At 45.7% G+C, this 27,891-nt stretch overlaps 1 protein-coding gene and 1 pseudogene across 7 annotated transcripts; both read right to left on the bottom strand.

Moving 5' to 3' along the window:
- Positions 1–322: 322 nt before the first annotated feature.
- On the bottom strand, positions 323–3,395 carry LOC124087899 (ATP-binding cassette sub-family F member 1-like; annotated as a pseudogene).
- Positions 3,396–7,962: 4,567 nt separating this feature from the next.
- Ccrl2 (C-C motif chemokine receptor like 2) lies at positions 7,963–10,085 on the bottom strand. Of its 7 annotated transcripts, XR_006850210.2 has the most exons (4): positions 9,643–9,958; positions 8,671–9,098; positions 8,430–8,534; positions 7,963–8,136 (listed from the first exon to the last, which is right to left on the bottom strand). XR_006850210.2 is itself a non-coding variant. In XM_046437050.2 (3 exons), the coding sequence occupies exons 2-3, from the start codon at positions 9,084–9,086 to the stop codon at positions 8,128–8,130; spliced, it is 666 nt and encodes a 221-aa protein (XP_046293006.1). In that variant the 5' UTR covers positions 9,087–9,098; positions 9,643–10,085; the 3' UTR covers positions 7,963–8,127. The 7 variants fall into 7 exon arrangements, 6 of the variants coding, with proteins under 6 accessions (XP_046293006.1, XP_046293004.1, XP_046293003.1 ...); XM_046437050.2 differs by having other exon boundaries at positions 8,430–9,098; positions 9,643–10,085; XM_046437048.2 differs by adding an exon at positions 9,277–9,405 and having other exon boundaries at positions 7,963–9,098; positions 9,526–9,902.
- Between the last annotated feature and the right edge of the window lie 17,806 nt (positions 10,086–27,891).

The raw sequence follows: 27,891 nt of genomic DNA, 5'->3' as shown, positions 1-27,891 counted from the left end.
CTTCCTTCTACCATGTGAGTTTATAGTGAAAAGACAGCCAACTATGAACCAGGTGTTGGCTCTCACCAAACACCTGGGTGATGCCTGCCTCTCTATCTTGCGTTCCCAGCCTCCAGAACTGTGAGAGATACCGTTCTACTGGACGAAGACACCAGCCTCTTCTTTTGTTCTTATTTAGACAGTATCAAAATCAGTTTCCCCTTCAACTTTGTTCTCTTGGAAATTTCTATTTATACCAGATAGGTCAAAGAAGGGTTCAATGAGCATCCGTCTCTCCTCCCTCCGGATTTATAACTGTTAGCATTTTTTTTTTTTTGGCAGCAGCAACTCCTTTCCTTTATTTCTTCCCTGTGTAAAAGAAAATTAAAGTTTTGCAGCTTTCCTTTCCTGCCCTCAGGTCCCCAATCAGTCAAGTGACCACAGGCACCAAATCTTAGGCTGGATAACAGCACAGGCCTCAGACACCTGCCTCCAATTCTGAGGTCCAAATGGATATTTGTGTAAGTCAGCATTAAATCCATCAAAAAAGAAAAGCGCCACTCAAAACCTGTGGGGGCAGCTAGGCCTGAAGCTTTAGGGTAGATCAGAGGCAGTCTTCTGAGGAATGAGTCTCAAGACAAGAGGCCACCTAAGCTTGGTTGGATGGAACCCCACAATAATGATGGTCACCTCTTTTTGTGTAGAGGGCTGCTGAGGGTAAGTCAGCTCAGTTGTCTGAAGAAAAGTGGCACACACAAATCTTTCAAAGGAAGCAATCAAAGTAGTATCCTGGTCACAGCTCCACCTTCATGTGCCCAAGTGGTTGCTGGGTCAGCTGCAGGGCAGAGGCAGGCTTCCAAGGAGAGGGAGACAATGGGGTACTTCTAGGCCACATAAGCCTGTCTCTCAGGAGATTTCCAGGAGGGAAAGCTCATTCTCGGGGTCGATTGACCATGACTTTGCCCAGGGCTTCCAACACCTCCCGCTTGTAGTCTTGGAAGTCCCCATCGATTTGGCTAACACTTTGCTCCTCCACTACCCACAGTTGGCAGTTGGTTTCTGTGATGAGTCGGGCATCATGGCTGACGGCAATCACAGCACCCTTGTACTCATTGATGGCCTCCCCCAGAGCACTGATAGATTCTATGTCCAAGTTATTGGTTGGCTCGTCCAAGATGAGGACGTCGGGCTCCCGACAGGCCAGCTCTGCAAAGACAACTCGGGCTTTCTGCCCACCAGAGAGTTTGCAGATCTGGATGGTGTGAGCATGACTCTCAAGGCCAAAGCAGCCCAGGCACTTGCGTGCATCCTGGTAGGGCAGGTTGAAGCTCCTCTGCAGATATTCAGTGGGCGTCTCCTCCATGTGCAGCCGCTCTGCATATTGCTGGTTGAAGAAGCCAATTTTCAATCGGTGGTTCTTTCTCATTTCCCCATGTGTCGGTGTCAGCTTGCCTGTCAGCAGCAGGAGCAGTGTGCTTTCCCCCACACCATTAGGGCCCACGATGCATATCCTTGAGTCCATGTCGATGCCAAAATCCAGGTTCTTAAAGAGTGGTTTCTGCCCCTCATAGCCAAATGTCACACCATGCAGACCCAGCACAGGAGGGCTGAGTGGCGGGGGATTTGGGAAAGTAAAGTGCACAGTGTACCCCTTCGGGCGCGCTTCAGGAGCTCAGGGGCTTCCTGGGATTCCTCATCTTGGTTTTTCCGACGGCATTTCTGCTGTTTTCGAGTCAGGGCCTCCTTTGTTTGCCTGCTTGGTGGACTTGCTCCTTCAGCTTTTTTTCCTGCTTCTCATACTGTTTCAGCAGTTCTTTCTGCTTTTGCTGGTACATCTTCTTGAAGGTCATGTAATTGCCTCTATAGTAGTGGAGCCGCTGGGAGATGGATGATATCAGTGCACGCATCATCCAGGAAGCCCTGGTCATGGGAGACAATCAGCAGCGTCTTCCGCCAGCCCTGAAGATAGTTATTGAGCCAGATAACAGCATTGAGGTCCAGGTGATTAGTGGGTTCATCCAACATCAGCAGTGTAGGCTCCATGAACAGTGCCTTGGCCAGAGAGACACGCATGCGCCAGCCCCCTGAGAACTTCTGTGTGGGCCGATTCTGCATCTCAGGGTCAAAGCCCAGACCAGCCAGGATCCGTCGTGCTTTGGCCTCTGCAGCTGCTGCCCCAGTGGCTCACAATTCCTCATATACCTTCTCTAGCCTCTCAGCAGCTGTGTCATCCCCCTGTTCCAACTGCCTCTGAAGTCATCGTTCCTCTTCCAGCAGCTTCAACCGCTTGGTGTCAGCTCGAAGAACAGCCTGCTCTGCTGGTGTTTCATCTGCTACTACCTCCTGCTCACACAGCAGCACATCAATGTTAGGAGGGATGCCCAGGGCACGGTTGGCAATGTGCTTGAGGAGTGTGGTCTTGCCCTTGCTGTTAGGTCCCACCAGCCCATAGCGGCGTCTAGCTACGATGTATAGATCTGCATTCACAAACAACTCCTTGCCGTGGGCCGAGATACTGAACTTCTCCAGCTTGACATCAGATGCATTTTCTAACATGGCCTGTCGGGAGGACACCTCTGCCTGGGATACAGAGAAGTCATTTTCGGCAGCATTAGCTGCTTTTAATGAAGCCACCTGGCGCTCATAATCCATCCGTTTCTTGAGCTTTTTCTTCTCCGTTTTGCTAAGGTGAGCATAGGGATCATCTGCCTTTGACTCTCCCTCTTCCTCCTCTCCTTCCTCTGAACCCTGCTCTGACTTTTTGGCCTTCTCTTTTCCTTGTTTGGGAGGCTCCTTTTCTTTCGTCATTTCATCTTCTTCATCTTCCTCTTCACTATCCAGAGCAGCAAATTTATTTTGACGCTTGGCCTTTATCTTCCTTTTCCTTTTTTGCCCTTGAGCCCAGGCTGTTGCTCCTCAGATACAGCCTTATTGATCTGATTCTTCTCTGGCTTAGCAGCCTTGGGAGGATGCTTTTCTTCCTCCTCCTCTTCTTCACTCTGATCCTGAATCAGGGCTGCAAAAACATTACCACCCTTGGTCTTCTTTCCTGCTCGGGGTATTGGGGCAGGTATCTCATCCTCTTTGTCACTGGCAGGTACAGAAAGGCGCTCCATTAGCTCTTTTTCCTCTCCATCATCATCCACATCCTTCTTCCGCCGGCCTTTTCGAGTGTCTCGCTTCTTCTCTTGCTGCTGTTGCTGTTGATGCTGCTTTTGCTGCTGTTGTTCCTTCTCCTTGAGCACTTTCTCTTCTTCCCCAGCCTGTTTATCTTCTACTGCCAGCTCCTCAAAGAACGTCTTTTTGGTCTTCTTGTCCTTCTTCCCTTTCTTCACCACCTTGTCTGCGGGATTTGTGCTGTCTCCGTCCCCGATTCACTCGGCCTCTGGTGGTTGCTGCTTGGGTCCCTTCGGCATTGCTGTGGCAGTTATTGCTACCCTGGCGGAGCCCTGTGCTATTTCCCAACTGTTAGCATTTTGACATATTTTCCCCTCTTTCTTTTTATGTGGGGGGTGTGTGTGTGTGTGCACGCGCGTGCGTGTGATGCAATGATTTGAATGACATTTGTTATGGACCACATGTTTGTGGCTGCCCTCAATTCATATGCTGAAATCCTAACCCCCAAAGTGATACATAGAGATGGGAATATGGTGGGGGATGACTAGGTCAGGAGGTCTCCCCGCCATGATGGGATTAGTGCTCCTATGAGCAGAGACACAGGAGAAGGTCTGCTTGCTCTCCCTCAGCCATGGGAAGGGACGGGGAGAAGACAGCTGTCTGCAGGTGGAAGTGGCCCTCTGCCAGCACAGGACTCTCTGATACCTCCACCTTGGACTTACCAGCCTCCAGAACCGTGATAAGTAAGTGTTGTTTGAACCACTCGTCTATGGAGTTCTCATTGTAGTTGTCTGAACTGACTAGGACCGTATTTCATAGGACAAGGACATTCTTCTTATCATCAAAATTTCACTGTCATGCTTGAAAATGAAAATTCCATGACATCTGACTCCCTGCTCACATTCATATTCCCCCAGTAGTCCTAGGATGTCTTTAGGTTTTTATGTTAGAACTAGGTCAGGGAACCTACATGATAAGCAGAAGCCCTTCTCATGTGTTTTCCAATCCTGCCTCCTTTCTCCCCCAAAGTAACCACTATCTTGCCTGTTTTTGAATTTGATGTCAATGGGATCATACAGTATAGATTCTCCTGTCTGCCTCCTTCCTGGCCATGTCGTGTTGGTGACATGTTCCTTTGTTGATGACATAGAGCAGAGGTCAAACTTCATTTTTTTTTTCTCATACTGACGGTCAGTTGACACAGAACCTTCTCATCTCTCTGTGGTTCTGGGGCTGGAACCCAGAGCCTGGTGTAGGTGAGACAAGCACTCTACCTATGAGCTGCACCCCAGCCTACAGTGCATTTTAATGAAACCACTTCCTTTGCCTACTCAAGCACTGAAGACCTGTATTCTATTCTGATCTTTAAAGTCTTGACCATCTGGAGAGCTGGTAACCTTGTGAAGCTGGGAGTGTAAATGGTGCCATGTGGAAGGGTCTGGAAGCTACAAACACCTTAGAATCTAGTCATTTTATTTTTGAGGAGACAGTCTAGAGCTCTTCTCCGTGTGTGAAACTTTCAGGGGGTCCTAGAGGACAAACTAGTTTCATAAGGATGCCAAGAAGTTATTTCTCTTTCTGATTCCCTCATAAGTGGAATTCTCTAGGGGCTATCTGACAATGGATACTCCCACAGTTTGGTTGCAGAAAGAGAAAGAGAATCCAGTCTCTTTTAGTGAGTCAGCCATTAAAAGAACATGCCAAAAAAAAAAAAAGCAAGACTTATTGTTAATTTTTTTTTCTTTTGAAAAAATGAAGATCTTTTTTAGAGAAATATTTATGTTAACATGCAATAGGTTTATTATTTTTTTAAAAAAATCTTTAAGATAAATATCTAAATTTTCTGTGTCTAAATTTCTAATATAATAAACAGAAATATCAATGCCTGATACCAAGGAGAAGTTTTTTTTTGGTACTGGGGATTGAACTCAGGGGCAGTCAACCACTGAGCCACATCCCCAGCCCTATTTTGTACTTTAGAGACAGGGTCTCACTGAGTTGCTTAGCACTCCACTGTTGATGAGGCTGGCTTTGAACTTGCAATCCTCCTGTCTCTGCCTCCTGAGCCGCTGGGATTACAGGCGTGCGCCATTGCACTTGGCTTCATAAAATAAATACTCTTTAAAAATATATCTGGCTTTCTTCATGTAGCATTTTGAGATTTCATGCATGTTGTTGTGCAAATCAGTACTTTATTCCTTTTACTGGTGCACAGTATTCCATTATATAGATATGCTCCTGCTTGATAATGTTTGTTGATGGATGGTGGAACTGTTTAAATGCAGCAATCATGAACATTCATGAACAAGTCTATGGATGGCTACATGTTTTCATTTCTCTTGGGCAAATATTCTTGAGTGTAATAGTTTAACTTTTTAAGACCCTTTAAAGTTTTTCCAAAGTGGTTGTACCATTGGATATTCCCACCAGTGGTAAATGAGAGTTCCAATTCCTCCATGTTTTTCTTGAAATATTTGGTACCATTTTGAATGTCACCATTGGTTTCATTCTCTTCTTTCTTTCTTTCTTTCTTTCTTTCCTTCCTTCCTTCCTTCCTTCCTTCCTTCCTTCCTTCCTTCCTTCCTTCCTTCTTTCTTTCGATGTCAGCTAGCATTCACCTTTGCAATGGAAGGTCCTTTGTGCAGAGAAGGACGCTTCTCCCAGTTACACCTGTTCCCTGTGCTCACTCCAGTTCATCTTTATCTTTTTTCTTTATAGTGCTAGGGATGGAACCCAGGGCTTCACACATGCTAGGCAAGTGTTTTACCACTGAGCCACACCCCCAGCCCAACTCCAGCTCATCTTGAGATGATCAGACTTGGACCCCATCACAATCTTAGAAAAGTATATGTAGCCAAAACGTCTCAGTGAATGATGCAGAGTACCAGAGAAGGGTTTACTAATCCTTTCTCTCCCTAATTTCTCTGCAACTGACAGCCATTTCTTATGTCTTCCCCACCTCCCCCACTGCAGCCCCTGCCAATGCCTCCCCATTCCCTGTTACATTCCCAAACAATTCAGCCTTGGCTCTAAGTTCCATACTATAATGGGGACAAAACCAAACACCTTAGTTGAGTTTCTTCTCCCTAGAACAGTGGTTCTTAGCGAGGTCCCAGGGCCAGCAGTATCCATATCCCTTGGAAATTTGTCATCAATGCACATTCTCAGACCTAATGGATCAGACACTTGGGGCTGAGGCCCAGAATCCATGCTTCAACACAGAGGTTGTGATGTGTGCTCGTGTCTGAGACCACTGCCATAGAATTACTCTGGAGTCATTTATTGTTTTTTAAGCCTGGTCCTTGAGGGTCTCATCCCATGTCCTAATAGGCTTTTGAAATACTTCACCTAACACAAATGGGGAGTCTTCAGGGTGACATGGAAAGAATTCTGATGCTTGGAAAATAAGATTTTCTTCACCTTATTTCATTGATACAAATTACCTATCTATTCACTGTTTTGAGACAAAATCAAGGATGCTTTTTGGTTGGCCAAAGATTTGGCCTTTCCATTTGTTAGAGGTCCCTGTGCCTCCTTATTCGTACCCACCCATTTAGCTGTGAAGGAGGGATGTGGACCTGCTGCTTTCCACGGAGGTTCAATGGAACGAACATATGGCCAGTGCTGGGGAGCTGTGTTGGCTGCTGCTCTGGATCGCAGCAGGAGCAGGTGACCAGGTGACATCTTTAGCAAGTGTCAATGCTGTGCCTCTGGTGCAAGCAGGATGTTGGACCTTCTGGATGATGCCCTGTCCCAGGCCCTTTGTCTACAAGACCTGGCCACTGCCCACGTCCTCAAGGACAGGGATGGGGTTAGCAAGAGACCAGGGAGTGTGGAATCTGTCTCTGAACACAGGTCAGGGAGAGGATGATGAGACCAAGACTGAGCCAGACTTGCAGGACTCAGGGTCCTGGGGGAGGGAACTCTGTGTGGGGAGCTAGCTTTCTGCTGGTGTGGCAGGTGGGGCCTGTCCTGTGTGGTATCATTCAGTTGTAGAAAGGAAGTGGGACATTCTGTAGTCAGGGGCTGGTGAGGCCTGAGGTGTGTGGTATAATTAAAAGGTCAAAGCGTTTATTTTGTTAGACCTTTTCCTTCTTTCTTTTTTTTTTTAAATGTTTTTTTAAGTTGTTGATGGACCTTTATTTAATTTATTTATATGTGGTGCTGAGAATCAAACCCAGTGCCTCACACATGTTAGATAAGCGCTCTACCACCGAGCTCTAACCCCAGCCCCTTGTTAGACCTTTCTAAACAGAAGTTTGCACTTATATTCCCTAAGATTCCCTCACCTTTATGATAAAGTCAGAGGAAATATTAGGAACCTTGAAGGCGCATGGGTTTGGGAGACCTGGGGGCGTTGGGGTGCTGAGTAGCCAAGGGATCTTGGAGAACTCCTACAGAACAGGTCACTGTGCCTTGCTTTCCATAGCCAGACCTTCTGATCATCTGCAAGAAAATGTGCCTGAAAAATTATATTAATGGGTTGTTTCTTATTGTGGAATGTGCCCCCAATTGTTTTTTAAAAGCTCATATTTATTTCATGTATTTTGTTGGATAATTCCGGGTAGTTCAGCCTGCTTGGATAAAACATATAGGGTCTGGGGCAAACGATACTGGGTTTGTGTCTCACTCCTGCCGCTTTCTAATTTCTGAGCCTCAGTTTCCTTCTCAGAGAAATGAGATGAATCCCATCTACACCGGATGGGACTGAGGGAGCAGGGAGATAGAGCACATGTTCATAAAGAGCCAGGGACAGTGGCTGGGACAAATCCAAGGCTTAGTAAATGTTCCTTCACCAGCCCCTTTTTCTTCCATATTCTATTTCATATACAAATGAGTAAAAAAAAAAAAAATTGGACAAAATAATGCAAAGAGACAAAAGTCAACATTTATTTGTCCCGCAGTTGGTGCTAGCTGGTTTACATTTCAGTGCTGTGGACTTCATCTTGCCTTGATGTACCTGGGTCTGACCCCTCGCTGGGTTGAGGCGAGGTGTCGTTACACCAGAGGAGCCGCCTGCAGAGGTATCTCCTAAGTGTCCTGTTCCGAAACACACAGAGAAGAGGGGTGAGGCAGCAGAGGGCGATGGCCACGATCTCTGTGACCTGAACGCTCTTGTCCAGTCGGTAGATGCCCTTGCAGTCATGGAGGGAGAAGTGTTCTTTGAAAGCAGACAGGAAAAGCACGATGTTGTAGGGTGCCCACATCAAAAGGAAGAGGGCGGTCAGGGCAAATGGGAGCCTAGAAAGGTCAGGCGGACTCTCCCTGAACCTCTGTCGGTTTCTCATTCGCACGTAGCAAAATACAAAAATGAGCAGCGGGAAAACCAGTACCAAAATGTTCATCTTCAGAGTCAGAAAATGCTTCCAGAAGGTCTCATCAGCTGGCAGAAAGTGGGATCTGCTCAAGGAGCACCACTGGTCTTCCTGGAATCCCATCTGAGGTTGATAAAGCACGTATTCAGGCAAAGTGACCAGAAAGGCCACCACCCACATCAGAACACTTGTGATCACAGTGCCTGGCATCGTCCTGAAGGCTGGGGACAACCATCTCACGTGGAAAAACACCACGTACCTTTGCATGATCAGGAGGGTGTTGAAAAGCGCCTCACTGAATACACCCACCGCGCGGAGTCCTGCGAAAACCCAGCACAGCGGCTCATCGGCACTTCTCCTCTCCAGAGCAGTGTGAAACCAGAAGGGCAGGAAAAGCAAGAAACACATCTTGGAAATGGCCAAGTTCAGAAAATAGGTTTTCTCCACGTATTTCAGTCCTTTATATTTGACCAGGACAAAGACAAACAAGGCATTACCCAGGAGACCGGCCACCAACAGGGTGCCGCAGAACGGCAGCACCTGCTGGGCTGAGAGGACCTGGGCCATGTATCTGTCACACGGTGGTGGTTCCACCTCGTTGTCGTCGTTCTTCGGAACATCGCTGATGAAGACGTCGTAGTCCTCGTCATCCGGGGCTGCTGTGTAATTACCCATTTTCTGGATGTCCTGTGGATAAACAAGAGATTATTTCTCCTCCCTGTGGCTGTATAATATCCCAGAAGAAACCACAACCAGGAATGGCACCCACAGAGCCACACGGTCCCCTGGCTTTATTCTAACCAGAGTAGGTCTGCAACACAGAAGGCTGAAATTAAACACTTTTTTTTTTTAAACAGGTACCCACCTCCCTGGAGCAGCAGCGACTATATTCATCAGACTCTTGAGTACTTAGTGGTGTGCTAGGTGCCCCAGGGCATTAAAATAGGCATGACATCATCTTGGCTTAATTTCTTCTAGTTGCCACAAGGCTAGCCTACTTGGAAACAATATTTAAGAACACATACAATGAAAGAGAACTGAATACCGCAGCTTTGAATTGCAAGAAATCCGTGTAGGTCTTAATAATATCTACATGTTCAAAAAGTTTGCTCACCCTTGAAACGGCTTCCTGTGACAGGCGGAGATGTTTTCCTCTCGAGGGAGATAAACAAATGTTTGCAAAAGTGAAACCACGCGGAGCATCCCCGTGGGCAGAACTTATAGGACTTACCGTTTGATTGAGTTCCTGCGGGGAGGGGTGCAGTCTCTTGATCCACCATCCAGGGAGCCGTGGGAATTCCTGGGGCAGTGGGAAGACGGCTTCCTTCTGAGTGAGCTGGTTGAGACCCTCAGGGACAAGAGGAGCCACTCACTGTTATTCCCTGGGTGGCTCTGCCCCTTCAGTCTCGGATCTCAGGGATCAGCTGAGTTCAGCAGCCGTTGAACTCTGGAGCCTCTCATGAGCCTCTGAAAGGAACTGGGAAGTTTTCTCCTCCCCTCTTCTCCTGGACCCCGCCTTTAATTTCCCCGTGGCCTTTTAGACAACTGTCCTTCTGTAGCCGTAGATAAGGGAACTAAGCTACTGCTGCTTTGAGTGATAGTTGGCGGCTGGTGTCACCATGCTGAGAAGCACCGAGACCCCTCTGGCTTCTGACATTAGCGCTCTGAATAGGCGGCAGCTACTAGAGGAGAAGCGTGTCTGTGGCCATCAGGAGTCGAGACTTGAGGGTCCTGACCCTCCCCAGGCAGCGTCCCCGTATCAGTGCCGGGATGGGGAACCTGCCCCGAGAGCCCCCTTCCAGCAGGGTGTGTTTGGATCTTTGTTGCTATTTTTGAGAGGCACAGTGGGCTTTGGCTGAGGGTCTAAGAGGGAAAAATGGAAGCCACCGAGGGAAGTCAGTGGGGGAAGGACAGGTTGGGGACAGAGTGGGGCAGAGATGACATCAGTGTCTGTGAGTGCAGGGCTGCCTGGGCAATGATGTTGAAGACAGCAAGGAGTGCTGCAGGTACCCGGAAGTCCTCTGTGCTGTGGGGACATCTGGGGCAGCTGACCCTGTTCAGTGAAGAACCCAGAGGAGGGAAAATCCCAAATGAGGACATGGAGGGGACTTCAGGTCAGGTGGGAAAGACCACGAGGAAAATGATGGGACCTCAAACTGAGGCTGGGGTGGAGAAAGGAGACCGAGCCGACACACAGATCTAGAGGTGGGAGGGGACAGGGGATGATGTGGAAGGCGTGTGAGCTCAGAAGAGGAACTTAAAAGAACTGAGAAAAATGTTGATGAACTTCTGTCGGGTCAATGACTCTTGGTACCTGGGATCCACCTAATTTGGAAATCAGTCCTACGTATCCGCCTGGCATGGATGAATCTGGTTCAGTGACATCCTTTTTATCACTAAAGATGCATCTGAGGTAGCAAGGAATGCAGAAAGTGAACCTTCAAACTAGAAAGAGTAAGAGAAAGATAAGCATAAAAAAGTCCCGATAGATGTTTGACGGGACATTAAGCTCCAAGCATACCAACGGCCACAGCAGAAAGGGAGACATGGGTTGGGGCAGCAGGACCCCAGGCTGTGAGAGGACTCCCAGTGAGTCCTCTCCTCTCTCGGGTGAGTGAGTGGGGTTACCAGACCCTGGGAACCTCTGACCTCCTGCTGGTGATGGCTACGGCTCCTCTCCCTCCTCCTGAGGTCTCACTGACTCTGCCGGAAGACTTCCAGCCACACCAGAACACTAGAAGGCAGGTGGCTAGGTGAGGGTGGCTCAGTGGTCAGCCCCAGGCAGGGGAGGGAGGGCCAAGTCAGAATCGAAACTTGAACAAGCCACCAGGATACACATTGCTCATTAGATGACGGACGGCTGGGGGGAGGGGAGAGGTGGGGGGGGAAAGAGCAGGTAGGCACATCATAGACTACATGTCACCGAATCACATGAAATTTAAATTTCCCCCAATTTTTTTTCACCCTAACTTCTCAATTAGCATGGCCTTCACTTTCAGTATTATTTGGTTTTGGCTTGATTCCCACCATTCTGACTAGTTCACACCCAGGCCATGAGATTCCTGAAGCTTCTTCTAAACTGGTAGGAAGGAGAAGCTTAGAGGTCTGAAGCTGAGGCACAAGGAAAGTTCCATTTACCATTCGACTGTCTGGACATTGTATTAGTCAGCACTCTCTTGCTGTGACAAAATACCTGAGATAATCTACTTTAAAGAGGGAAAAGTTGGCTCATGGATTCAGAGGCTTCAATCCATGTTCACTTGCCCCTGGTGCCTTTGGGGCTGTGATGAGGTAGCTCATTGTGGTAGGAAAACCAGGCTGAAATGGCTGCAAAGTGAAAAAGAGAGGCAGGAAGGGGCAGGGGTTCCCATATTTCCTTCTAGTAGATTCCACCTCTTAAAGGTTTCTCTACTTTGCCATAGAAACACAGGCTGGGCACCAAACCTTCCCTATGTGTGTGGCCTTTGTGGGAGTGCTCATCCAAAGCTTGGCAGCCGTCTTTGCTGATGAAACTCTAGCACATTCTGTGGCTTTGGCCTGTGGCTCACAGACCTTACCCTTAAAGGTCTGGGTTCCTCCTTATTACAGCCTTCAACCCCAGATTCAACCTAAGAAGCCATCCTGTCCTACTCTCGCTACCCCCCACAACTTGAAAATCATCCATTCACTCAAAAAACATTTAAGAGGGTCTTACAGGGGTCAGCCTGTTCTCGGTGCCAGGGATACATCAATGAGAAAAACAGCCCCAAATCCTGACCTTCACTGGGCATATGCTCAGCAGACTAAAACCAAAGAAGCAAGTCGATTGTAGGTTGGTAGAAAAGTAGCTCTATGGGAAGAGGAAGTGAGGAAGGAGAATAGGAAGGGTGGTTTGGTCGTCCAAACAGCCTTGCTGAGAAGGTGGGCGCAGGACAGCCAGGTCCCATAGTTATAGTTTATGGTCTCAGCCTTTCTTGCTGCTGAGTTCTTGTATCAGGGAAGCTAAAAACACACCCTGGGTGATAATTTCAGAAATAATTTTATGGACGAGGTAGACAGGTTGTCCTTTTCATATTGCAGGGTGACCAGCCACTCTAACAGGGTAGGTTCCTGCTCAGGAGGTGTGAGCCGCCTGGGAAAGAAAAAGTCTGAAATAATTAGTAAGAAATAGAGACAGAGCCAGAAATTAGTTATAAAAAGGGGAGCGCTTGACGGGTCTTCCAGTCCTGATAGGAGGTGGAAATGAACAACTTAAAAAGGGCCCCGAGTCTTTATTGAAGGGGGAGTATGTCAAAGGCAGGGTTAAGGTTGCAGCCAGAGGAGTCCTGGGTGCTTGCTTCTTGGTGTGGCAGGGGTCTGGCAGGAAGCAGGTCTGTGGGCATTTTGGCAAGCCACATCCATCTCTGAGAGGCTGGGTCACCCCATCTCCAATGCTGTGCTGAGCTTGTGATGGAGCGAGGTAGGACGCTACATGAACCAGGCATTCTCAAACCAGCTGGGTTGCTGTTGGGAGTTCCTAAAACCAGCCTTTCCTGCCTGATGGCTTCAACATTGTTTTAGTTCATGACAGTTCACTGATGGCTTCCTGCAAAAATCGTATGGACCCTCACTACATAAATAAACAAAAAGCCAAGGGTACCATACACAGTTGTTGAGGTTCTGTACTGCAGCTCGGTCTTGCCCTGTGATTCCAGAGCTGGGCCCCGTAAGCACATCTCCTTTGCTGGTTGGCATACGAGGCGTAGGGAGGTTACGGTAAGAGGCAGGGGTCTCAGTTTCTGGCTCCAGAATTTGTTTCTGTTTTGTTCTGTTTTTGCCCCTTGGGATGATTTGCCTGTGCTGTGTGGAGACCCCGTGGTGGTGGCCACCCTAAAGTGAATTTTTCAGACACCACATGCTGAGAATTGGATGTAGTCGGAGGGTGTTTCTCAATGGTTCATGCATTGGAAGCTCGGTCCCCAATGTGGTGCTCTTGAGTGTGGTGGAACTTTTAGGAGGTGCAAATGAGTTGATATAAGAGAACAAGATTGGGCTGTCCCAGATTTCTGGCTTCCTGTCTAGCCATATTCTCTCTCCCTCTCCCATACTGGTGTCATCGCCTTGAACTGCCCAAACAATGAGCTAAACAAACCTCTTTTCTTCATAGAGTATCTAACCTTAGGTATTTTGTTATAGTAACAGAAAACAGATGAATACACTATAACAAGTGACTTCCTATTGAGTTTTGGTGGCACCTAATGGGTAACCTCCTACTGAGTTTTGCTTAGCCTTTGAAAACAGCTTTCTCGACAGAGACATGCTAAGGACCCAGAGTGTCCACTTTTCTGAAGAATCTAACTGGAACCCTTCAGGTAGTTTCCTGCTTACCAGCCAAATGAATTTTAGGATTTTTTCCTACTTATGTGAAAAGTTACAGTGGTATTTTGATAGGATTCAATTGCATTTAACCTGTAGATAACTTAGGGTAGTATAGGCAATTTAACAATATTAATTCTTCCAGTTAATGAACCTGAGATTTCTTTTCATTAATTTGTGTCTTCTTTAATTTGTTTCATCAGTGTCTTATAGTTTTCAGTAACCAGATCCTTTGCCTCATTGGTTAAATTTATACCTAAGTATTTTATTTATTTTTTGATACTATTATAAATGGAATTAGTTTCTTAATTTCTTTTTTCAGATAGTTTATTGTTGGTGAATAGAAATGCTACTGACTTTGACATGTTGATTCTGTAACCTGCCACTTGATTTAATTTGTTAGTCAGTTCTATTTTGTGTGTGTGTGTGTGTGTGTGTGTGAGAGAGAGAGAGAGAGAGAGGATTTCTAGTACTATGATGAATGATGTGAAGAGCAAATAAGTCCTGGTCATTAGCCTATCCTGTGTGTTGGCAAAACCATGCCTGGGAAACATTCCCTGCCAAAGGCAAGATGTGGGAATAGCCTTGACACTCGGCTCTGATGCTAACAGTTATAAAGTAGTCCGGTAAAATGGGTTTTCTGGGCACAACAGGATAGCCGCAAGAAATTCCTAATTCTGTACTTTTTAGTGCACAAAGAAACCTCTCAACAACTCACAAGCTTTGGACAATTTACAAGGCTTCTGTAATTTAACTTCCTGATAATGAGACTCTATATAATAAACATGCTGAGCTGGTTCTGGTCACTGTTCCTCCATCAGAGGACAGTATCCACCTAGCCTCAGCTTTGCTTAAAAATGTCTCTGTGTTTTTCTTAATCTCCTGTCACCCCTCCTCTTGATCTTTCATTGTTGCTTTGCTGTGGTGGCAGAACACAAGGGGCAAGAGTAGACCTTCCTGTATTGTTCTTCATTTTAGAGAGAAAGCTTTCATTTATTCGCTGTAATGTGATGTGAAAAGTGTGCTGGTCGTATGTAGCCTTCACGCTGTTTGAGGTCTAGACTTATTTTTGAGATACTTTAGAATGAGTGGATGTCCAATTTTGTCAGATCCTTTTTCTGCATTTTTTGAGGTCATCATGTGGTTTTGGGCCTTATTTTTGCTAATGTGGAATATTGCATTTATTGATTCAGGTATGTTGAACCATTCCCGCATCCCTTGGATAAATCCTGCTTTATGGTGAATGATGTTCTTACTGTGTTGTTGAATTCATTTTACTGAGGATTTTTTTTTGCATCTCTGTTTATCAGGGATATTGGTCTGTTGTTTTCTTGCAGTGTCCTTGTCTGACTTCGATATTAGGGTAATTTTGGTCTCATAAAATGAGTTTGGAAGTATTCCATCCTCTTCAATTTTTTGGAAGAGTATGAAAAGGACTGGTATGAATTCTTCTTTAAATGTTTGTTTAAATATAACAGTGAGGTCATCAGGTCCTGGGATTTCCTTTGATGTGAGACTTTTTGTTATTAATTCGATCTTCTTATTTGTTATCGGTCTGTCCAGATTTCTTATTTCTTCTTTATTCAGCCTTGATAGATCACATGCTTCTAGGAATTTACCCATTTCTTTTAGGTAATACAATTTTTTTTTGTGTGTGTGTATAGCTGTTCATAGCAGTTTCTCATATTTCTGAGATACCATACATCTTCTTTCATTTCTTTTTTTTAAAATAAATTTTCATTTTTTAGTTGTAGTTGGACACAATACCTTTATTTTACTTACATACATATTTTACTTACTTACTTTATTTTACTTACATAGCTGGTTGTATTTCATGGGGAGGTGAGTTTTTATATGGTGCTGAGGATCAAACCCAGGGCCTTGCTCTTGTTAGGTGAGCTCTCTATCACTGAGCCACAACCCCAGCTCCATCCTCTTTCATTTCTAATATCATCTGAGTCTTCTCTTTTTAAAAAATTTGTTTGAGAAAGGTTTGCCTAGCTAAAGTCTTGCCAATTTTGTTTATCTTTCAAAAACCCAACCTTTAGTTTCAATGATATTTTCTATTGTTTTCCTGGTCTCTATTTGCTTTTTTGGGGGGCGGGTGGGGTGGGTACTGGGGATTGAACTCCAGGGTACTCAGTCACTATGCCACACCCCCAGCCCTATTTTGTATTTTATTTAGAGACAGGGTCTCACTGAGTTGCTTGGCGCCTTGCAGTTGCTGAGGCTGGCTTTGAACTCATGATCCTCCTGTCTCAGCCTCCCTAGCCATTGGGATTATAAGCGTGTGCCACCGCACCTGGAACGGTCTCTATTTCTGTTTTGCCCTCTGTTACTTCCTTCTTCTGCTAAGCACACTTTGTCTTTTTTCTAGAAAGCTCCTTAAGTTATAATATTAGATTGTTTATTTGAGATCTCTCTTCTTTTGATGACAGTTTTATTGCTATAAATTTCCCTCTCAGGACTGCTTTTGCTGCATCCCAAGGTCTTGGTGTTATCAAATTGAACCTCATATTTGCCACAAGTCTCAGGGTTTGAATTCTCAGAGGAGTGTCCCTCTGACCATTTAGAGACTAGACAGAAAGAGACCAGGTGCCTAGTTGTCTTCCTCTGTGTGTGACGCGTTCCTTGTAGTCCACATTTTCCTAAGTGCTACCTGTGTGCGAGGAACTGTCAGTTCCAGCTCCTTTCTCACAGAGCCCAAGACATTGCCGTCGGTCCCCATGTCAATGTTATATTTAGTAGCCTTTAAAAAAAATATGTGTACAGGCTTTGTATTGTCTACATCACACAGTGACTAAAATGGTAAATATCCACAGAGCTGTATTTCAATGACTATTTTTTGGAGATCACAGTTCATTTATTCATGTCACAGGCATTGAGTGCTTACTGTCTTAATCTTTCTTTTGTCCTTGTGTATCCACTCTCCACTCTTGTCCCCCCTGCTCCATGTCCAGGGACACTTGCCTTGTTGAGAACAAGCTCCTGTGTCTTCCGATGTTTACTTGGGCTTGGTCAATGAGGAGTTTTAGGCTGAAGTTGAAGTCAGGGGATTTAGTCCCTGGCCCCTCCTGGAGTGCTCTCAGTGGCTGATGTGCCCCTGGACCTAATGAAGAGTTTCAGAAGGCTCCTCCTCTTGCCTCTTCCAGACCCACAGTGGGATTAGCAACCTGCTCTCATTAGCCCTGGGTATTCCACCTGCACTGCGATCCCTGCACCCCGTCCAGATCTTTGTAAAGCAGCCTTTCATTAAGCCTTCTTCAGTTGACCTTGCATATGTCACTTGAGTCCTCTAAGATCCTGAAGGACACATCTCCCAAGTGCATTGACATCCTGGAGGGATGTGGTCAGGAACACAGCTGGTTGTATTTCATGGGGAGATGAGCAAAGCTGTGGAAGCACGCAGGGTCCTGGGCTCAGTCAACAGGGCACCTGGTTTCCCAGGGTGGGTGTCATCCTGCCTGGAAGCTTGAGTGGGTTTTAGCCAGGTCAGGCATGTGGGGGCCTCTTGCTCTTCTCCCCTTTTCTCCGAATGTCTTCTCTTTTTAGGTTCTTGAGGGACCATTTGCTTGTCTCTTAGAGATGGGACAAGGAAAGGAAAAGTAATAGAACTCAAGGTGGTGACATCATATTGCTTCTCATCTGTGACTGACTTCTGGTATAAGAAAAGTGAAACCAAGAACAGATTATTTTGGATCAGGTTCCTGGGAATCCCCAGCTCTGAGAGGGAGAGGTGTGCATGGGAACTTGCTGGGCATGGCTTCGAGCAGACATACCTGTAAGGGGTGGATGGAATGAGGCAGGATCAGGCAGCAGGAGGAATGGCCTCAGGGTGGCAAATCTGAGCCCTCAGCCCTCAGGAGGAGCCGTGGAACTGACACGGCCTTCCAGGGTTGCTGGCCTTTTGGAGAATGACCAGGCCACTGTACCACACCATTGTTCTCCCCAGCCATCCCCTGGGAAGGTAGGTGACGTTGCCCGTGAGGGCACAGATGTGAGTCCCAGCAGCTCTGTTCACAGCAACTAGGGTGGGGAGGTGCAGTAGCCAAGAAGGTATCTGGGCAGGGTCCCAGTGTCCTCTGTGTACGTGGAGGATTCTGAATTTCCTGCGAATCTTGAATACTACCCTGAATAACAAGAAATGGGAACTAAAATTTCCAAAGCCACAGTGTCACAAGACTGTGGAACCACAGGGCTCATGCACACCAGAGGAGGAAGACACAGGCTCAACACGGCCACATGCCATTGCATCACCAGGTTGTTTGGTTGATCACTCGCCCACTGTTCTCAGAGTGTGAAGAGGAGGGTCAGGGAGGAACTGGGATTCCCAGCCCCGTCCTTCGGCTTCTCCTTGGCCTCTTTTTCCCAGCCTTCTCTCCAGTTTTCATGGGTTCGGGTCGGGTTGAATAGACACTGGTTCAATATTATCTGTATCATAAATGTTGAAATGTCTAAGAAATGTTTCTTTTATGAACAGAGGCTAAAAAACAAGAGTGATAAACATACCACTTAGCATCCTCATTTAAAATATTCCCTTTAATAAAATTAAATTGTAGCCCATCCTACTTTTGATCTTCAGTGTGGGTGGCTGTCCAGGGTTCTCCCTGGCCCTGGGCCAAGGACTTTATGAGCCCATAAGCTGGGACCTGTGAAGGCTCCGCTTCCTTCCTGCCAGCTCTGCCAACGGTGCCCCTGAGACTCCTCAGGGGCTGAAGCCTCAGAGGACTTGACTTGAGCTACCTCCTATCTCTGTCCTAGAGTGCATGACCTTCACCTCCTTCCTGTCTCAAGGATTCAGCCACATCCTCTGGAAAGGATCCTAGAAAGGTGCTTCCATCCCAGTAAACCAGGACCTTTGAACTACAAAGTTGGTCCTGACCCCTCCCGAGAGCCCAGAACTTGGGGACAAAAGTTGCCCTCTTCCCAGAAAAGGGGGAAATGCAATGTTATGTTCCTTTGTCAAGGAAGAAGCCAAGACGGGGTTATCAAGTGATCTTGCCATTAGGGTGGCGACACGGTGCCTGGGGATGTTTTTTCCGCCCTTGTCTTGCTTCACTCTCTGCAGCCTTTGACTTGCTCACACTTCCTCTTCTTCCCCAGCCTTTTTCTCTGGGATCTAAGATGCCCCAGAGGTACCTCTGCCTTTCTGGACACATTTCCTTGTTCCTTGGGGTTCTTTTTTGCTGCCTGAGGGCCTCAGGGTTCCACCAGAGCCTTTTTTTTTTTTTTTTGCCAATGACACGATTCTGTATCTATTTATTTGTCTTTCTTTTTTTTAAGTTTTATTTTACTTTATTTTTTTTAATTGATTAAAAAAATGACAGCAGAATGCATTACAATTCTTATTACACATACAGAACACAATTTTTCATATCTCTGGTTGTATATAAAGTATGTTGACACTCAATTTGTGTCTTTATACATGTACTTTGGATAATGATGTCCATCACATTCTATCATCCTTGCTAATCCCCTGCCCCCTCCCTTCCCCTCCCACCCCTCTGTCCTATCTAGAATTCATCTATTCTCCCATGCTTCCCCTCCATATTGGGATTCTGACTATGAGTCAGCCTCCTTATGTCAGAGAAAACATTCAGCATTTGTTTTTTTGGGATTGGCTAACTTCACTTAGCATTATCTTCTCCAGCGCCATCCATTTACCTGCAAATGCCATGATTTTATTCTCTTATTGCTGAGTAATATTCCATTGGGTATATATGCCATATTTTTTTTTATCCATTCATCCACTGAAGGGCATCTAGTTTGGCTCCACAGTTTAGCTATTGTGAATTGTGCTGCTATAAACATTGATGTGGCTGTGTCCCTGTATATGCTGTTTTTAAGTCCTTTGGGAATAGTCCAGGGAGAGGGATAGCCGGGTCAATTGTCCACCTGAGCCATTTAAAAAAAATAATATATGTATATTTTTTTAGTTGGTAGATGGACACAATACCTTTATTTTATTTATTTTTATGCAGTGCTGAGGATCGAACCCAGTGCCTCACACATGCTAGGCAAGCGCTCTATCACTGAGCCACAACCCCAGCCCCCATCTGAGCCATTTTGCCCACGCCTGTGGGTCCACTGTCGTGATCTCAGGTGCTGAGACCCCAGGGGCTGAGTTCAATACCAGCACGTCCAGCTTCCCCAACACCTGTCCGGATGTCCCTCAAGATTTCTAACTCAGCTGGTTTGGAAAACTGAAGCCATCTTCCCACACCTGAAACCATTGCTCCTCTTTTCACCAGGCCCAAGCCTGGACCCTCTCATGTCTCCTGAAGTCCATACTCTTTTGTTGTGTTGGAATCCATGAACTTCTGCACTGGGCTGAAGCCTCCGCTAGGTTCTGGAACGCACACCTATGTTCCAGAGTCTGCTGCAGAAATTTTCGAGGGGCCTGCCCAGCCTCCCACATCCTCCTTGAAGTGTCCTCCCCCAGAATCCCCCCTGGCTTCCACCATGGCCTGTGGATGTGGGGGACTGTCCTGTGCATTGTGGGATGTTGGGCAACCTCCCTGGCCTTCACCCACTAGGGCTGATAACCTTTCAGTTGTCACAACCAGAATGTCTCCAGATATCTCCTTGATGGGGGGAATGTCTCCCCCTAGCTGAGAACTGCTGCAGTTGGAGGATCAACTGTGGGGTGGGGAATGGCGGGGGCGGGGGGGGGAATTAGCTAGAGAACACTGAATGAAAAATCAATCCTATGAATTGTGTGTGCTATCAAAAACCATGGGGTTGGATTGGACATGTAGGGAGGGTCAAATGGAACTTTAGGTTCTAAAACAAATGCAGCTGAGAATGAGGACTAGGTTGTTGGGTTCAAAGATAATCTCATTTGTGCTATTACTACAAGATACCAGAAGGCTCACTCTTGGTTCTTAGGTTTTAGCTGGGCCAGGTCAGGAGTTGGTTTGGATAGCTCAGCCCTGGGCTAGGAAGCCTACCTACGTGCCTAGAAGCACACACCCCTGCACTGTGATTGCCTGTCTGTCCTCTGGCTTCCCTTAGACTTTTATATCATTCTTTGAATAGAGGAACTTGTTCCTGTAACAGCCCTAGCACAAGTATAGCTTCTCAATATATACTTGTTGAAAGAATGAATAATTGTCAACTCATGCAAATAATTTATGCAAATTATAGTGACACTTTCCACTATCGTCCTTTGTTTACTCCTTGGTAAGAGGAAATGGACAGAAGAGAAAGAATACTGTTTGACCTCTTAAAGAGGGGTGGCACTTTGAGGGGGACAAAGTGATATTCTCTTGTACTAAATATAAGTTCCTTAAGAAAGCAACATCCATAAAGATAGGCAGCTACCTTACGGTGGAAATGATGGGCACACCTGTACTTGCACATCTGTGTGTGGAAACCCGTCTGCTCCACTGGAAGAAGCTAATGAGTGAGGAGCGAAAGTGGAGGGGAGAAGTGCTTCTCTCTGAAAGAGGGAGAAGAGGGTATCTGTGTTAGTCAAGGCACTCAAAATGCAAGCACCAGGGAGTCTGGCTCAGGCTCTCCCAGCAATTAAGGGGAGCCTGGGAGATGGGTGGGGTTGGTCACAGCAAAGAATGAAAAGCCAAGCATCTGCACTCAGGAAACCCATGACCTAGGGTAGCTCTGTGGGGCATCTCCCTTGACAGACATGGGTTTTCTTTCCAGGGCACTGTGGCTACTGTCTGACTTAGTGGGTCCAGTTGGGATGGATCATCATTTCTAGAAGTGAGAATCTTACTGATTCATTTTGGGTAGCATACACTTAGAATTTATGATAAGAAAGACCACTGCAATGGCCCTTGAAAGAAAGCTAATTCTTTTTTTTTCCTTTCCCTTTTGTCTTCTCATATCCATGCTCACAGCATCTGTCTGTCCGTCCATCCATCCATCCACCTCTTCACCCATCCACCTTTTCATCCATCCATCCATCCATCCATCCATCCATTGTGGGCAGCCAGTCTGAATGAATTCGCATTCTCCTTCCTGTGATTGGAGAGGCTCTGTTGGTCACTTTCATAGTGACCTGGATATTGCCCCAGTCCTCAAAGTAGCAGAATGTGTCTTCAGACGTAGGCATGTAGCCCCATGGATTGAGCTACGCTCACCTGTTCCTTTGTGATAGTACCCCTTTGCCCTGTTTGGGATAGAATGTTCCATGGAAATGCCCTTTGTGTGTCCCCTTCTCTTGCTCTGCCTTTGGATGTGGCCTTCCTAGATGTCAATCTGCTGACAGCAGACGTCATGAAGCTAGACTCAATCCCCTGAAACCTGACTCCTTGCTTCATTTGAATGGCTTCTCCCCAAAAAAAGGGTTCAGCATGCACTCACTCTCTCTCTCTTTGCGAGCCCCAAAGAAAATGGTATCTTTGACTCTTGGTGGTTATTTCGTGCAGCCCAGTTCCCCTGGAGTGACCGTGAGTGTTTTAGTCACGAGGAATGTGACAATCCACCAATCCTTCTGTCCATCCATTCATCCATCCTTCTATCCATTTACCCATCCATTCATCCATCTATCCACCTTTCCATCCATCCATCCATCCAAGTTTATCTAGCATCCATCATTCTATCTATCCATCATCCATTGCTCAATTATCACTCACTCTATCTATCACCACCATCATCATCATCAGCTCATCTTTGCTGAGCCACTTTAGGCACTTGGACCATGCCTTGCTCTCCTTTATCTCTGCACATTCGCAGAATTGTTCCTTCTCCTATGCTGTCCTTCAGTAGCTGCTAACCGATTCTTATTTGGTTTCATCAAACATCACTGTGATTTATGATTTGTCTGTTTGTTTACCCTTTTCTCTATATAGCTAATCTCATGAAGACTGGGCTTCTTTTTATTATTATGGGTCAGTGTCTTGCATATATTAGGCCCTCATAACTGTTTGTTGACTGAATGAAGGACTGCTGAATGAGCAGTGGTTAATGCACAACTAAAATGTACTGGGGATGGCTCCTTGGCTTTCCCACCTTCCAGGTTTTTGCTTCTGCTTTCGAGGGCAGAAGCTCTGCCCACATTCCCTCTCCCTCTCAGGGGAGGACTGCTTCTCTTTTCATAGGCACACCCAGGGTGAGGGTCCCAGATCTGGCTGGGAAGTACGGTGATAAGAAACCCTACTTCCTTCCTGTGTGTAAGCCCCATCTGCCCATGTGGCATTGCCAGGGTTCCTCATTGTGTATTGTGTACCTAGTTTCTGATAAAGTCATGCCCACTTGTTTTCCTGGCGTCTAAGCTTATCTTGGAATCCAGGGGGATGGGTGGAGAGTTGGCTGTCTCACTGGCTCTCCTGGTTTGCCTTGAGCTATAGAGTCTATATCTGACCCAAACTATGGAAATCAGGTGGATTCATCCTAAAAGCCTTCAAAAGCAGCAACATAGCTGAGGAGATTTAATACAAAGCTACACAGTGTGAGGTCCTTTCCATCAAGTAGTCAGACCACTGTCGATTTCACATGCAAGGAGACTTCATTCAAGTTTAATCTTCTAGTGTTTCATGCCACTTCAGAGAGGGACCCGTATTGGTCAGCACATTTAAGAGCAATCTGGGGAAGTACAATTCTAACCTAAAGGGGAAATATCCATTACTAGTAAACTGTTAAAGTAGCTAACGGTTCAAAAACTTCTGTGTGCTATGTTTAGTCCTGAACATGCAATTTCTCATTTATTCTCTGACCAAACCTCTGAGGCAGGTATTATTATTATTATTATAGATGAGGAAACTGAGGCTTAGAGACAGTAAGTAACTTGCATAGTAACTCAAAGCTAGGATGCCCTGACTCCAGATTCCAAGTCCACTGACATTTAATTTTTTGCATGCCAGACTTTCATGGTCCAATACAATCTGACCAGAACTATTGATATCAGGTGAATTCATATAGTGACATTGAGTGATATTGATATGATTGATATCAGGTGAATTCAATAGTGCTGGCCACATTAGAGTTAAAATTAAATAAAATTAAAATATCAGTTCTTCAGTCACACTAGCCATATTTTGCACTAGTCTGGTGGCTGCCATATTGGAAAACACAGATATGGCACAGGTTTATCCCTATGGAAATTTCCACTGGACATCACTGGGCGAGACGCTGTCTATTCCAACTCAGCCCTATTACATAAATATTAGCAGTATCCCAAATTACCAAGAAGGAACCTGAGACCTGGAGACTTTAAGTCCCTTCCCAAGCTCCCGTAGCCTCAAGTTGGAATTCAGGTCAGTCTGACTTTTGAGTTTCCACTCTTTGGTCCAGCAGGAAGAAGATTGAGTTGACCAATTGACATAGTCCTGGTGGAACTGTTGGGAGGCATCATAATTTTCTTAAAAAGTATTTTTTTTTGAATAATCTTAGCTTCTGAAAGTAAACCTAAGTAGAAGAATTTTTATAGACTATACCAAAATGCTCCCATCAGATTTTCATTTTTTTATTTATTTTTAGATGGGACCTCACTACATTGCTTTATTTTAGGCTGGCCTTGACCTCTTGGGCTCAAGTGATTCTCTTGTCTAAGCCTCCAGAATAGCTAGGACTACAGGCCACAGTGCTCCACTTTCTATTTTTAATATTAGTTATATTGTGTTACATTCAATGCAATTGAATTGTAGGATGTTGTCTTGATTTAAACCCCAAATAGTAAATTTTCACTGATATTTACTTTGCAGTAGGAGCTGTTTGTCTGTTTTGTGTGCGTGTACACATATTCAGACCATTCTTTGAGCCCTGTGAAAACTGCTATTTTAACACTAACTTTTAATTCCCTGCTGAGTTACCTTGGCCTTGACCTGGGGCTGGCATGAACTGGCATAGACTCCCAGTTCTCCAGGAATAATGCTCTATTAGACAGAGCTCCAGTGTCACTGGAGGGACAGGAAACTGGGTGGGAGGAGAACTCTTTTTCCAACATAAGCAAATTCCATATTCATTTATAAAATATCTATGACCCTTTTCTACACAAGAGACTTGTTCTCTCTTGGTTTTGAAATCACCAAGCTCAGCCCGGGCTCCAGACATCCTGCTTCTATTTATTTTTCGTTTGGAGAAGAGGGGCCAAAGCATGATTCCAAACCAGAAGTGAAACTGAATACTTGGAGCCTCAACTACAAATATTTCATAATTGCCAATTAAGTCTAGATTCATAAGCTTTTAAAAAACAGGCTTGAAGAAGATGGGGTTACCATTCTGTTATAAAAATGGAGGAGATGAATCCAGACTCTCCCTGGCCCACATGCCACCTCCTTCCAAGCCAGGCATGCTTTTGCTGAGGTCACAATCCTTGATCTCAGTTTGGCTTTAAGCAGCGGTTCTCAAGCTTGGCTATGCTTAGAATCACCTGGGAACTTTCTTGGGGGCAGGTTTGGAGGTTCCAGCTGGGGACTGTAGCTACTTGTGTATCCTCCAGTGAAGAATGGTCCTCCTCCATCCGGGAAGGTCATCCTCTTCCACTGAGTACACAGAACGCACAGGAGCAGTGAGGGAGGGAGGGGACACGCTGCTACTCAGCCAGATCAGTTGAATCAACCCTGGTCACCAACAGGGTGTGTCACCTTGCAGCTGGATTGCTCTCACATCTTATCTGGGTTTCTAATAGAACTACCGGTCACGTTGCCACGGATCAAATCAGATTTGCTTGGGGTGTGACCCAGTGTCACTCTTTGTAAAAGTCTCCCAGTGATTCTAATATGCTGCCAAGACTCAATCAGGGCCAGAGCATGACCTTCATGAATTTTGGGCTCAACTCCCTGAACTTCTGTGAGTGTGATTATCAGGAGCAGAGAGTTAGAACCTCTTCCACCTTCCCTACTCATCACTCGCTGTCCATGTAGGATTAGGAAACACCATCCAAAGGGCCAGGGCTTGGCACCAAGGCCTGCTACATCAGAGTCACTGGTGCTTGGGGTAAACTTCACTCTTCATCTATGGCACAAGGGGGCTGGGCTGACTGGTCCTTGAAACTTTGCATTTTCAAAGTATAGGATTCCACAAGAGGGTTCTATGAAAACAGAGAGATAAAGTCATGGACAAAGGACAGTGTAAATAATGAACCCACCTGCATTCCCTTCATATTTGATCACTTCAAACACTTTGGATATACAGGATGACAGAGTGACATGCAGAAGAAACTTGTATGGACTATGAAAAATGCATTTTCTGACCTTTTTTGCAATCTTGGGCTAAGTACACTGTGGAGATTGGCTTGGGCAACTGGAACCTTAATTTCACTCCTGGCATCAACCTGCCTTCTCAAATGATGCACCTCTTGCTCTTCACAATTCATGAGCTTTGCATCATCTACCCTGAGCTGCTGTGGGAACACCTCTGTCCACAACTGGAATGATGCAGAAGCAAAGGCTAAACTGCTGAATGTAAAATACTCCTTGGAATTCTCTGGTCAAGGCTTGCAGCCCTGCACCCTGATGGGTTTCCTCATGTGGCCTCACGGGGGCAGCAGAGTCCATGGTTCTTTCTGGCTTTGACGGATCTTTGAATCTAGTTTGAGAATGACTCCTAAGTCTTTCCACTCAGGCTTTAAAAATCTGGTTATCCCTCAAGAATCAAAAACAAATCCCCCAAACATGACAGAATCGCAATGATTTCACAGAACTTATAATCAAACTAAGCAGTGTCAATATGGAGCCCAATATAAGCAAGACTTATAATGCTTATAGAAGATTTATGAAAGAAATATATGATCTATTAAAATTTGACTGAATTTTGGGAGAAACACAAGCAAGACTTTTATAGTGAATTTTATTTCAGAGAAAGGAGCTATGGAAATGCTTTTATATTGTGTTTCAGTTGTCCCCTCATCCCCATGGGCAATGGTGACATGAATAGGATTGTGAGGAAGAGCAGGTGGAAGGTTTAAGGCTTGCTCTCTGGTTGGCAGCTGCACTTCTAGCCATTAGAAGGATTAATACTCCAAAGTTATGCTCATGTTTGGGAATCTGTATCTCTGATGGAAAATAAATGACCTGTAAACTTCATCATAACTGTGGAAGTATCAGCGTGTATTATAGTCAGAACTATTTAAACTAAGAACCCCTGGAATACAAATGCACACAGACTCTCAATTTATGAATTTGCACATTATTTCTCCTCGCTCAGGACATTCACCTCTATTTTGACTTTTCCCATATCATGTGTGTGACCCCCTCCTTGACAGGGACCTCTGGGTGATGGTAGGTGCCTTCACCCTGGGTGATGGTGAGTAGAGGTGAATCCTGAAGGTCACAATGAGCTCAAACTCAAGAGGTAGGGTAAGACTGCCCACAGCCCAGGTAGCATTTCTTCAGGTCAACACTGGAGTCATTGAATGAGATGGAAAATAGAGAAGCCATAAAACGGGCACCATCTAACCTCCCCAGGAGGTTTCCATTGGAGGGCATGGGCCTCCCTTCTCCCTGTCCTTTTCCCTCTCATCTGACTCCAGCCTTCCTCCCCTCATTCCACCTTTTGACCTACAAGACGGGAGGCAGCTCTTCAGGTTCAGGGAGGAGAAGCTGCTCCTGGCCAGACCCAGCTCTGTTCAGGTGCTTCCAAGCAGGACCATGGCCGACTCCAGTGTCTGCTGCCGCGACCTTCTCCGGAAGCTGAATGTGCAGCACACTGAAAACCAGCAAGCTCCAAACTGTGAATGTGACCTAGACAGGCCACCTGGAGCACCTGTCCCCTCTCAGGCTAAGAAACATGTGCACGGAAATTCAAAAGTAACATTTAATAACGCTGCAATGAAAGTCAAGTCTTTGGGAGGAATTTTAAGCGACGTAAAGAAGCTGTTACAGAAACCAGTCTCATGCTCACTTATTTTAGCCCCTCAACTCAGGACCGTGGGTGAATCATGAGACTTGGAGGTGGCATGCTGTCTTCCTTTGCAAACGGGCAATGGACTCACAGCAGCCCGTTTCTTTTTTTAGACCTGCTAACTCTTTTGCTTGAGAAGTAGGATTCAATTTGAAATTTAAAAGTTTTCAGGTCCACCCTTAGAAGTAACATCTTTAAATGCAAATTACCATGGCAAATTGTTTCATAAAGAAAGGGGACTTTTAAAAATATTTAAAAGGAAACAACCCCCCCACACACACATTTAAATGAAGTATTATTTAAACTAAGGGTGTTACTTATAACATAGTTTGACAATTCTGTG

Source organism: Marmota monax, unplaced genomic scaffold (genome assembly GCF_021218885.2).
Source record: "Marmota monax isolate L192 unplaced genomic scaffold, Marmota_monax_Labrador192_F-V1.1 WCK01_AAM20220418_F8-fsc00021, whole genome shotgun sequence".
NCBI lineage: Eukaryota > Metazoa > Chordata > Mammalia > Rodentia > Sciuridae > Marmota > Marmota monax.
The sequence above is the reverse complement of the archived record's forward strand: the minus strand, read 5'-3'. Positions and strand labels throughout refer to the sequence as shown.

Excerpts from the sequence above, each read along its gene's own strand:
- Ccrl2 (XM_046437048.2), bottom strand. The coding sequence starts at position 9,086 with ATGGGTAATTACACAGCAGCCCCGGATGACGAGGACTACGACGTCTTC.